Here is a 12,714-nt window from a genome sequence, read left to right as displayed (position 1 = left end):
GAATCCTGGAGTGAAATCCCACACAGGGCCCGTATGGGCTGCTGGCTATAAGTGTGCAGCCCTGCCTCTTCCAGGACATAGACTAAGTAACCCAATGTTTAGTTAACTGACAGCATCGCAGAGCCACAATTTTCTGGGCCTATGGTTCTGCTGTTGCGGTAAGGCAGCTTTTTTAAATTCACATTGAGTTGGGACCTCTCTGCTTATATTACGTAGGGTTACATGGAATTTGCAGCACAGAAACAGGCCATTCAGGCCATTAGCCCATGCTGGTGTTTTGGGTCTGTTATACAGCAGAGCTTGGAGCAGCAACAGCACAGTGGAAATCAGCAGAGCACAACGTTGAGGGTGTTTTCCCAGGAGCAAAGAGAGACTATTAAAGCGTCTTTATTTCTCATTGCATGCGTTCAAAGCTTATGCAGGATTTGATAGAGTAGGAGGAGGAAACCGTTTTCACTGGCAGGAAAGTCGGTAACCAGAGGACACACTGTTAAAATAATTGGCAAAAGAACCAAGGAGGTTATGGTTTAGAATGTGCTGTGTGCTGCCTGAAAGAGTGGTGAAAACAGATTCTATAACAACTTACAACTGGATAAATACTTGATGAGAAGGAGAAATTTGTAGGGCTCTGGGAAATGAGCAGAGTGTGACTAATTGGATAGTTCTATCAAAGAGCTGGGACAAGCACAGTGGATGAAATGGCTGCCTTCTGTGCTGCATGATGCTATCTTTGCTTACCCAGCATTATTCTAGTATGTACTGCAAGTTTTTTCTTTGTTGTTAGGGATGGCGAGAAACCAAAGAACCCAATGGTGGAGCTCTTCTATGGGCGGTTCCTGGCTGTGGGGATGCACGAAGGTAATGTACATCAGGACCAACTCGTGAAAATATTCTAAGAACATAAGCAATAGGAGCAGGAATAGCCCATTCACCCCCTCAAGCCTGTTCGACTGTTCAGTAAAATGATGGCTGAACTTATACAGCAACTCCACTTTCTGCCCTAACCCCCACATTCCTGAATTCCCTTAGTGTCCAAATATCTATCTTCAATATATTCCACCACTAAGCATCCCCAACTCTCTGTAGTAGAGAATTTCAAAGTTCGCAAGCTTTCAAGAGAAGAAATTTCTCCTTATCTCAGTTTTAAATGACTGACCTCTTATTCAGAGACTATGACCCCTATTTCTAGGCTCTCTAGCCAGGGTAAACAGCCTCTCAGCATCTACCCTGTCAATCCCTCGAACAATTTTATATATTTCAATGAGATCACTTCTTCTTCTTCTAAACTCCTGAGTATAAAGGTCCATTCTACTCAGTCTCTCCTGATCTCCTCCTCAAAATGAATCTAGTAAACTCTTGTTGCACACCCTCTAAGCCAAGAATATCTTTCCTTGGGTAAGGAGACCACCAATATACACTATACATCACCAAAGCCCTTTATAATTACAGCAACCTTTCCTTACTCTTATGCTACAACCCCTTTGAAATAAAGGCTTAAATACCATTTACCTTCCTAATTGCTTGCTGTACTTGCATGTTAACTTTGTGATTTGTGTGAAAGGACATCCAAACCCTTCAGAAACCCAACATTTGTCAGTCTCGCACATTTTAAAAAATATTCTGCTTTTCCGTTCATGCTACCAAAGCGAATAATTTTTACACTTCCAACATTATACTCCATCTGCCACATTCTTCCCACACATTTAACTGGTCTGTATCCGTTTGCAACCTCCTTACATCCTCCGCACGGCTTACTCTTCCACCTTTTTATATACCGATATTCCACCTATATTTGTACCGTCAGCAAACTTGGATACATTACACTCGAACCCCTCATCTAAACTGTTGTTCAGCAACTTGAATATTTAGCTTTTTCTTACAACCAGCGGAAAAAGTTTAGCTTGTCTCCTTGTATGGGACTTCTCACTTTTTACACTACTATCATGCATAGCATGGTTAGAATAAAACTCCATTAATATTTTCACATTAACATTCCAGGGCAGGTTGGGTACAGAGTAAAACTCCCTCTACACTGTCCCATCAAACACTGTCAAGGCAGGTACAGCACAGGTTAGATGCAGAGTAAAAGCCCCTATAAACAGCCCTGTCAAACACTCATAAGGCAAGCACAGCACAGTGTTAGATATAAAGCTTCCTCCTCACTTGTCCATCAAGGGCTCGCAGGTGGAACTAGAGAATAAAGCTCTTTCTGTCATCCTCATTGGAAAGGCACTCAAAATTGATTGAAAAGGAGTACCAGTAATGGGGGAATTGGGGGAAGGCACCAGTAAATGGGGGGGATTGGGGCAGTGTTAAGGTGTTCGATCATATTTGATAACACTGTCATCTGATCTTTCTGATTCTTTCCTTGTCTGATGCCCAAACGTAAGCGCTTCATGCAGTGGTCCCTGGATTGGAATCAGGCCTGGGACCCCTTCCTGATTGCCCCTCCCTGGCTCAGGATTTGTGAGGGTAATTGTCGCTCTGCTACTGCTGCCAGGACTCAAATCAGCTCACTTGGAAAATTGATCCTGCTCTCTTTTCTTGTCTGCACGGTTCAGTGACACTTTCTTCTACATCCCAGTCAATGAAGAAAGTACTTTATTTTTAAAAAAGCAGGCATGAAGTTGATCATGTTGAACTGTACTAAAAGGCAGCACAAGTTCTGGAAATCGCAACCAATTTGAATAAGTTAAACGTACCTTTAATTTTGCAATAGGGAAAAAGTTTGAGAATTCGGAGATGTTTGGACAGTACCCACTGCAGGTGAACGGATTTAAGGATCTTCACGAGTGCCTAGAGGCTGCGATGGTTGAAGGCGAGATTGAGTCCTTACAGGCAGAAAATTCTGCCAACTCTGCAAAGTCTGGACAAGAGGTGGGTTGTTACAAAAGGGTGCTACTGCATCATTTAGTTAAATTTAGTTGCATGTGTTGGGTAAACCATATCTTCACAAACTGGATTTATCTTTGAAAATTTGGAAGGGTGTTATTTGGACGTTCGGATGCTGACCTGGAGCTTTTTAAAAACAGGTCATTAGTTAACCTTGGAACTGTCAACAAGCATGCCTTTTTCAAGAAATCACCTGATCAGCACAGCACTTGAAATGGGGGAGAGTGTGGTTGTTTGCATTGCAATTGACCTTTCTTCCATCATAAAGTTAGAAGTGGGGGTGTTCGCTGATGATTGCACAAAGCTCAGCACCACTCGTGACTCCTTAGGTGCTGAAACATGTGCAACTGCAGCAAGACCTGGACAATATCCAGGCTTGGGCTGACAAGTGGTAAGTAACATTCACGCCACACAAGTGCCAGGCAATGACCATCTCCAACAAGAGAGAATCTATCCATCGCCCCTTGACATTCAATGGCATTACCATTGTTGAATCCCCTACTATCAACATCCTGCGGCTTACCATTGACCAGAAACTGAACTGGACTAGCCATATAAATACCATGGCTACAAGAGCAGGTCAGAAGCTAGGAATCCTGCAGCGAGTAACTCACCTCCTGACTTCCCAAAGCTTGACCACCATCTACAAGGCACAAGTCAGGAGTGCAATGGAATACTCTCCACTTGCCTAGATGAGTGCAGCTCCAACAACACTGGAGAAGCTTGCTACCATCCAGGACAAAGCAGCTCGCTTGCATGGCACCCGATCCTCAAACATTCACTCCCTCCACCACTGACAAACAGTGGCAGCAGTGTGTACTATCTACAAGATTCCCTGCAGGAATTCACCAAGGCTCCTTAGGCAGCACCTTCCAAACTCACAAACTCTAACACCTAGAAGGACAAGGGCAGTTTGCATGGGAACACCACCACCTGGAAGTTCCCCTCCAAGCCACTCACCATCCTGACTTGGAAGTATATCGCCGTTCCTTCACTGTCGCTGGGTCAAGATACTGGAACTCCCTCCCTAAAAGCACCATGGGTGTATTTAGGTCACCACTACCTTCTCAAGGGCAATTAGGGATGGGTAGTAAATGCTGGCCTAGCCAACGACGTCCACAACCCATAAATGAATTTTTAAAATTACTTTAATTAATGGAAAAAACTGGCTTAAACGAAAAAAGCTAGTGAGTTACTGGAAACCACATAACAAGGGATGAGCTTTAAGTTTTGGATTTGTGTTTTTGAGTTCAGTTGGGACTGAATTGAAAAAGTAAAAGCTGCCCAGCTCACCGCCTTGCTTTGCCTTGCCTGAAATAAAGTTATTGGCATATCCAGCTAAGAATCCTCAGCTCAATAGAACTTGTCTATGTTTTTTGGAAACCTGAGAGGTTGAGAAGGGGGATTGACCCGGCTATATTCTCCGCCACAGCGAAGCTCTGTTGGTGAGATCCTCCAGACGTCTACTGGGATCAGCGGCCCCGTCTTCCCATGAAGGAGATCCAGATCAACAGCGCCCAGACCCTGCGAATTTTAACCTTTGTTTTTATAACGCCTATCCTCTAAAGCCCATCTCTGCAGAGAAACACTATCTGTTTGCCCTTTGCTTGTGTGTGAGTGTGCATGCGCATGCTTGGTTACTTAGGGATAGATAGTTATACTTCCAGAGTACAATTGTGGGTTAACCCGATCTTGAAACTTGTTTTAAAAAAAAAGTTTTGTTTATTCTGAGTTTATTGAAAGAAGTTTGGTTAAAGTCTCTTTTATTCTAGGTCTAACAGTAGTAATTTTGGTAAGCGAATTAGACTTTCAAACTAATGGTGCGAGCTGTGGAGTAGTGGGGCCAAATAAACTGTGCACACGTCCTATCCCGTTTGTAACACATGTTTGATGTACTGGGTTAATGTGAAGCTTCTTGCCCTGCTCAAAGTATTGATACCATGAGTTGCGATAGCAAAGGAAAAGATAACTTCAAAGCAGTACCCTTTTGTTCAAAGCACACTCCTATTCAGCATCACTGGACTATATCCTCCCACCCTCTGCTTGTACCTAGGATTGTGCGGCTATTGATTAGTGAAAGTGATGATTCTGTTGGATTAGATCCATCACAGGTATTGCCTTCTGATGATGACAGGGCAGTGGCCTAATGAAGGAGAGGCTCTCAGCAGGCCAGACAGCTTTGAATATTAGGATATTTGAAAGTGCAATTCATTAGTAGATATCGGAGGACTTCTGTGAGTACAAAAAAAAAGCAGGAAATGACCTAACTTGGCATAATTAATTAAGTTGAATTAACAGCCAAAATTCACTCAAGATAACTTCAGGTTCCAGGAACTATCAATTGGCAATTGTCTTTCCTGCTCCCCACTCGCCACCTCTCCTGCTCCCTCACCCTCCCGCTTGCTGCCCCGCCCCCCCTCCCCGATCCTCATATTTGCAGCCCCTTCCTCCCTCTTGCTGCCACTGTCCCGAGCCCTGCTTAAAGTGAAGGTTCAAGAGCGGGAGGCGGCAAACGGGTGAGGTGGTGAGCAGGAGGGTCGGGTAGGAAGCAGTGAGCAGAAGGGAGGTAGCAGGCGGGTCGGGGGGGGAAGAGGGAGGCGCTGAGAAAGGTGGCAAGTTGGGAGAGGCAGAAAGCTGGGGGTGGGAAGCAGAGAGCAGGTGGTGAGTTGGAAGAGTTAATAAGTTATTGAGACTTAGGTTAAGAATTCGTAAGTTATTAAGAGTTGTTAAGCTATTAAGAGCTAGTAAAAGAATTTTTTGACCAGTTCACCACTGATCTAGTCATTTCACTGCAGTTGGTTTTGTAGAATTATTCAAGGAAGATTGGTCCTAAAGGCATCCAACACATGAAAAACACCAGGCCATTTCTGGGGAGCTTGTGAAACGTTTAGGATTCCTAGCCAGATCTCCAAATAATTATGCAAAGGTTTTTGTGAAGTTATCTCATGAGACATTTTAAACTGTGCATATTTCCAAACACTAACTCTCCCCAATTCACTTTTGTATACATTTAGTTGTTTAGTAGTACAGAACCTTTGCACCCTTTTCATTTAAACAAAAGCTTACGGAGCAGTCATTCCCTGGTGCATTCCCCAGGGCAATGCCTTGATCAACGTCAACCTAACTGGTTTGAATTTGAACAAAGCTGGGCAGCTATCTGCTCCATGCTGCATTCTCCATGGCAATGCTTCCACCAATCAGAGTCCCCTTGCCAACCAGTCAGCACTCTCTTCTCATGCAGTATGAATTGTTGTTTCCACCGTTACAATCTGGTAATTTCTTATGTGCTGTCCTGACGAGTGCAAGACGAAAAGCTTCGTTAGCATGTCTCTTTTTTCAGCAATACTTGGTATGCACTGTGAGAGACAGTTTACTTTAAAAATGGTGAACCAGTTTATTACTTCACAATTCATAGATTTTTAATGTAAAAAATCTGCAGGTGGACTAAATGCCACTACTTCCCTGAAAACTACTTCAACAGTCATTCTCCCTCCTGGGATTCCATTCTGTCTTCAGCACAAAGTTCTCTTCCCAAGTTCCCAGATGTCGTTTCCCCTTCAATATTCATTTAATTTACAGGAATGGAAAAAGATCAGAGGGCACATAACTGACATTCCTAATACAGAGGGAGTGCTGCACTATTGGTAGAAGATTTTTCAGCCTGAAAGAAATGCTGACAGCTACCGATAACTTTACCTAAAGAAGTCACGCTAAACTAACTGCTTTCCCATGTTCCCGGATTCGGCAGGATAATATCAGGGATGAGAAACTCTACTTCTGAGGAGAGATACTGGGACTGTTTGCCCTGGAGCAGAGCAGGCTAAGAGGAGATTTTAATAGATTTTTTTTTAGATTATGAAGCGTTTTAACAGGATGTCAAAGGAAAAAGTATTTAGCGAGTTGGTGACGTGGGATTATCCTGTTAAAGTTTCCACAGAGTAAGAAGAGGTTACATAAAATTTCTTAATGCAGAAAGTTTTTAGTTGTTGGAACATGGAATACTTTGGTAGTGGGCCATCTTTCAAGGGAAAAGTAGTTAAAATATTGGAAGCAGAAGATAACATATTTAAGAGAGTGAAGAAAGCCTAACAATGGATTAGCTTTAAAGTGTTCCAAAACCGATATGGTGTGACAAATGGTCTTCATTTACTGTGTGATTCTTAACCATGTTATCCCATGTTAATGGAAAGTTAGCTTTAAACTGGTTTATGTTCACAGTGCATGATTTATTACAAGAGCAAGCTTAATTAACAAAATACTTGCCTGGTTTTAATTCTTCAACAATGTGATCTTCAACAACTGGGCAGATGTGAAATTCACAGCCACTGAGTAACACTTGCACCTTTTTGGGATAGTTATGGCTCCCCCCCCCCCCCCCCAAAAGAATGATTGCCTTGCTATTTTCAGTTGCAACAACTGCTTGTCTTCTGTTCCCACAGCACTGGTTCACTGCGCTTCCACCCGTCCTAACCTTCGAACTTTCCAGATTTGAGTTTAATCAAGCTTTGGGAAGGCCTGAGAAGATCCACCACAAATTGGAATTTCCATCCGTCTTATACATGGACAGGTACTGCAGCCCTGTAATTTGCACAGCATCCTGGTGCTCACAGAAAGAAGACAGATTGCATTTATATAACATTTTAATGTAGTAAAGCAATGTAACATGCTTCATAAGAGTGTGAGCAGACAAAATTTGACTAAATTTAAGAAGAAATTAGGACAGGTGACCCAAACACTTGGCCAAAGTGGTACGGCTTTAGGGAGCTTCTTAAAGAAGGCAGCGAGACAGAGGCTTAGGGCGACAATCATAGAGCTTAGAACTGAGAACGTCCTCCGTGTGTGAAGTATGTCTTTTATTTTTGTCCAAACTGCAGAGGAAGTTCCAACATTCTCCATTCCAGCCCTGTAGCTTAGGACTGTTTGCAACACAGGAAAGTCCAGACTTATCGTGGCCATCGAGCTCAATTCATGCAGAGGTGCAAGTTTGATTCTAACCCGGATTCCCATCACTATTTCCCTCCACTGTACCACCACCACGTACCAATCCTCTGCTTTTGGAATACTACATTCCTTCCCTGACCGCTCCTGGGAAAAACACTATCAAGCAATGCTACTTCCTCAGTCCCCTTTCTCCACTGATGTTTATTCAGTTCACCTTATCAATTCACTCTGAATCAAATACAATGTCAGAGACTATTTCACAATGCAAAGATTGCAATGGTTGTAATTTGGCAATTCAGTTATGTCTCCACCTTCACTACATTCTCCTTTATATTAAAAAATAATGAAGGGAATATAATTGGAGATACTCTTTACAACATCAGGAACCAGAGGATACGGATTTATGATCATCAGCAAATGATCCAGGGCAGATTAGAATCTTTTTTACACAATGAGTTGTTATAATCTGGAATGCACTACCTATGGTGGTGGAAGCAGATTCAATAGTAACTTTCAAATGAGGATTACATATTTACCCAAAAAGGAAAATAAAATTGCAGGGCTATGAAGAAAGACAGGGATGTATTTGATAGTTCTTTTCAAGAGCTAGCACAGGCACAATGGACCAACTGGCCACCGCCTGTCCTATATAATTCTTTGATCTCGTACCTGCCAACTTGATGCGTTTGATTATCATGTTTTAGGGAGTGAGATCATTTCTTCTTAATTGGATTGTACTATTGGTTAAAAATACAGGTACATGGATAAAAACCGAGAAATCACCAGAATCAAACGGGAAGAGATACGACGGCTGAAAGACCACCTTACCGTGTTGCAGCAGCGACTGGAAAGGTACGAGAACAAGGAGCTTTGATGGAGAATTTTAGTTAGAAATGAGCAGTCCCAGTAATGTAACCTGATCTAGAGTCTAATAGATAAACAACAGCTCTTTTGTGCTGAGGTTGTGCCTCTTCTTTCTGGTCAGAATTTGGGGTAGATGCATTTAAGGCGATGCTAGATAAACCCAGGAGGAAGAAAGAAGTAGAAGGATATCTTGATGGAGTTAGATCATTTAAGATTGGAGGAGATGATGGAGTCGCGGTAATGTCACTGGACTGGTAATCCAGAGGCACTGGGGACATGGCAGCTGGTGGGATTTAAATTCAGTTAATAAAAAAACCTGGAATTGAAAGCTAGTGACCATGAAATTATCATTGATTGTCATAAAAAAAAAACACCTGATTCACTAATGTCCTTTAGGGAAGGAAATCTACCGCCCTTACCTGGTCTGGCCTGCATGTGGCTCCAGACCCACAGCAATATGGTTGACTCTTAGTTGCGCTCTGAAATGGCCTAGCAAACCACTCAGTTCAAGGGTGAATAGGGATGGGCAACAAATGCTGACCTTCCCAATGACACCCACATCCCATGAAGGAATAAAGGAGGAGACTCTCCTTTAATTAATTATAATTTAGTGCATCAACGATTTAGCTAGTGTAGGACTGAGACAAATGTTCCAGAATAGTCCCAGATTTGAATTGCTGATGACGGGAGGGGGTAATTAGCCAGGGTTCTGGCTCCTGATTGATATCCAGTAACCTTTCCTGGAAAGTGATGTTGGGTGAGAACAGGGTCGCCCTCAACAGTGATGTCTATTCCTCCCCCTTAGGCTGGTGCTCATTGTCCAAGGTTCCCCATTAAGAAAAGCCACTCAATGTGAGAGGGTTAGCCCAGCAAGATTCATCCCCAAGAGAACAGGAGGACGGGATACAATGAAAAAAAAAAATGTTAGAAGCAGCGTTTAGTCAGGCAATGTTGTCTGGAGTAAAGGTGGTTGAACCACAGGTAGATTAACGCAAAGAAGGGAGAAATTAACTTGCAAATAGGCACTGAAAAATCGCCTACAAGGTGGTAATGTGCACATTGTTTTTATTGTGGCTAAAAACATCTGAGGATGAAGAAGAGCTTGCATTTATATTTCACCTCTTATTATATCGCCTCTTGACATCTTAAAATGCTTCACAAATAATTACTTTTGAAGTGTAGTCATTGTTGTGATGTAGGCAGATACCCTGTTGATCTGTTTTGGTCCATTGCACAGCTCTTCTTAGGAAAAGTGCCTTGGGATCTTTTGCATCTACCTGAACAGGCAGATATAAGATCTTTGTTTAGTGTTCCAACAATGCATTTATATAGCACCTTTTAAGGTTGCAGAAGGAAACAGTGCACTTCACAGAAGCACAAGCAAATTAAATTCATGCAACAGACAGCATCTCTGAAAATGCAGCACCCCTTCAGTGCAGTATTGAAATGCCAGGTGAATTATGTGCTCAAGTCCTTCAAAAGTATTACCAGCTAAGCCAAATTGGCACACTAACTAGTGCTTAAACCCATTTGGACAGATCCTGGTAGTGCTAATTTAAACAAACTTTTGATTCCTGTTTTTCTCTCTCACTATTTTTCTCCCTTTTAACATAATTTCTCTCTCTCGCTTTTTCTTTCTCTTCCTCCCTTTCTTTTTCTTCTCCCTCTTTCTCCTTTCTCTACTGCCCCCAATCCCATTGGCTCTCTTTTTCTCTTGGCAGGTACCTAAGCTATGGTTCTGGCCCCAAACGATTCCCACTGGCAGATGTTCTCCAGTATGCCTTGGAGTTTGCCTCGAGTAAGCCTGTGTGCACCTCACCGGTGGATGATGTTGAAACTGCTCCGCCCGGTACCACGACAGCACCTCAGACAACAGCCAGGCAAGAGAGGTTTGTAGCTAAAGCAGGACATTCTGTATAAATTAGCAAGAAACAAATACCTTGTTGAATTTTCTTGAAAAAGTTACATTCATATAGTACCTCTTCACATCTCTCATATATTTCAGCTGATTACTTTGAAGTCATAAGAACATAAAAAAATAGGAACAGGGGTGGACTATTCAGCCTCTAAACCTGCCCTGCCCTGCCATTCAGTAGAATCATGCTTGATTTTCTACTGCAGCTGCACCTTCCCGCCCATTAACCGTATCCCTTTATTCCCTTAGTACCCAAAACTTTATCGATCTCTGTTGTGAGTATACTCAAGGACCGAGTATCCACAACTACCTGAGGTAGAGAATTCCAAAGGTTCACAGCCCTCTGAGTGAAGAAATTTCCCCTCATCTCTGTCCTAAGTGGGCAACCCCTATCACTGTGACCCCTAGTTCTCATGCAGCTTGAGAGGCCGCAGAATGGCTGATGTAGGAAATAGGAATATTTTTCGTACCTATTGTACAGGCTTGTTCCAACATACGGCCCACGATGCTCCTCTATGCGGCCCCCGGACCCAGTTTTCAAAGTCCTGGTCAAACAGGTAAGTTTGAATGGGAGATTCTGCACGGAACTGCTCCTCCAATCACAGGCCATTTTCCCTCCATGTTTGCTGCTGATAGGCTCACTGGTGAGAATCAACTTGTGCTTGAAGGAGCAGAGAACACCAGCCGTATCATAGCAATGCGTTCGGGGCCCAGAGAGCCAAGGGTTGAGGGCCGGGGGGGGAGACCCACAGACGGGAAACTGAGGGCCGAGGGGGCTCACGGGCAGGGACCTGAGGGCCGGGGAGCGACAGACATCCAGAGTGGAGCACGAGGCAGCGGGAGCGGGGCCCGCTGACGGTCTGAGTGACTGGAGACTGTATGAGAGAGTATGTGAAGGGGTGAGAGAGAGTGTTTGTGTGGGGCTGGCGGGGGGGTGGTGGTGAGAGAGTGTGGGTCAGGCGGGGGAGATGAAGTATAGGTGTGGCAGGGACGAGGGAGCGTGGGTGAGGCAGGGATGAGGGAGCGTGGGTGAGGCGGGAATGAGGGAGTGTGAGGTGAGTGAGTGTGGATGGGGTGGGGAGGTGAGAGGGTGTGGATGGGGTGGGGAGGTGTGTGGGTGTGGTTGGGGTGGGAAGGTGAATGGGTGTGGGTGGGGTGGGGAGGTGTGTGGGTGTGGGTGGGGTGGGGAGGTGTGTGGGTGTGGGTGGGGTGGGGAGGTGTGTGGGTGTGGGTGGGGAGGTGTGTGGGTGGGGTGGGGAGGTGGGTGGGTGGGGTGGGGAGGTGGGTGGGTGTGGGTGGGGAGGTGGGTGGGTGTGGGTGGGGAGGTGAGTGGGTGTGGGTGGGGTGGGGAGGTGAGTGGGTGTGGGTGGGGTGGGGAGGTGAGTGGGTGTGAGTGGGGAGGTGTGTGGGTGGGGTGGAGAGGTGAGTGTGTGTGGGTGGGGTGGGGAGGTGAGAGGGTGTGGGTGGGTGAGGTGGGGATGAGGGAGTGTGAGGTGAGTGAGTGTGGATGGGGTGGGGAGGTGTGTGGTTGGGGTGGGAAGGTGTGTGGGTGGGGTGGGGAGGTGAGTGGGTGTGGGTGGGGTGGGGAGGTGAGTGGGTGTGGGTGGGGTGGGGAGGTGAGTGGGTGTGGGTGGGTGAGGTGGGGATGAGGGAGTGTGAGGTGAGTGAGTGTGGATGGGGTGGGGAGGTGTGTGGGTGGGGTGGGGAGGTGAGTGGGTGTGGGTGGGGTGGGGAGGTGTGTGGGTGTGGGTGGGGTGGGGAGGTGTGTGGGTGGGGTGGGGAGGTGTGTGGGTGTGGGTGGGGTGGGGAGGTGTGTGGGTGTGGGTGGGGTGGGGAGGTGTGTGGGTGTGGGTGGGGTGGGGAGGTGTGTGGGTGTGGGTGGGGTGGGGAGGTGTGTGGGTGTGGGTGGGGTGGGGAGGTGTGTGGGTGTGGGTGGGGTGGGGAGGTGTGTGGGTGTGGGTGGGGAGGTGTGTGGGTGGGGGTGGGGAGGTGTGTGGGTGTGGGTGGGGTGGGGAGGTGTGTGGGTGTGGGTGGGGTGGGGAGGTGTGTGGGTGTGGGTGGGGTGGGGAGGTGTGTGGGTGGGGTGGGGAGGTGTGTGGGTG

The 12,714-nt window shown here is 45.6% G+C and overlaps 1 protein-coding gene across 6 annotated transcripts in view; it reads left to right on the top strand.

The window, feature by feature from the left end:
- Nucleotides 1–12,714, top strand: part of usp25 (ubiquitin specific peptidase 25) — a 148,935-nt gene that overhangs the window by 56,479 nt on the left and 79,742 nt on the right. For all 6 annotated transcript variants that reach the window (XM_078560387.1, XM_078560388.1, XM_078560384.1 and 3 more), the window contains exons 8-12: nt 785–858; nt 2,720–2,877; nt 7,332–7,459; nt 8,590–8,685; nt 10,419–10,586. In XM_078560387.1, the coding sequence (XP_078416513.1) occupies nt 785–858; nt 2,720–2,877; nt 7,332–7,459; nt 8,590–8,685; nt 10,419–10,586 (624 nt within the window). The remainder of the gene's footprint in view (nt 1–784; nt 859–2,719; nt 2,878–7,331; nt 7,460–8,589; nt 8,686–10,418; nt 10,587–12,714) is intronic.

Source organism: Cetorhinus maximus, chromosome 16 (genome assembly GCF_964194155.1).
Source record: "Cetorhinus maximus chromosome 16, sCetMax3.hap1.1, whole genome shotgun sequence".
Classification (NCBI taxonomy): Eukaryota; Metazoa; Chordata; class Chondrichthyes; order Lamniformes; family Cetorhinidae; genus Cetorhinus; species Cetorhinus maximus.
The sequence above is the reverse complement of the archived record's forward strand: the minus strand, read 5'-3'. Positions and strand labels throughout refer to the sequence as shown.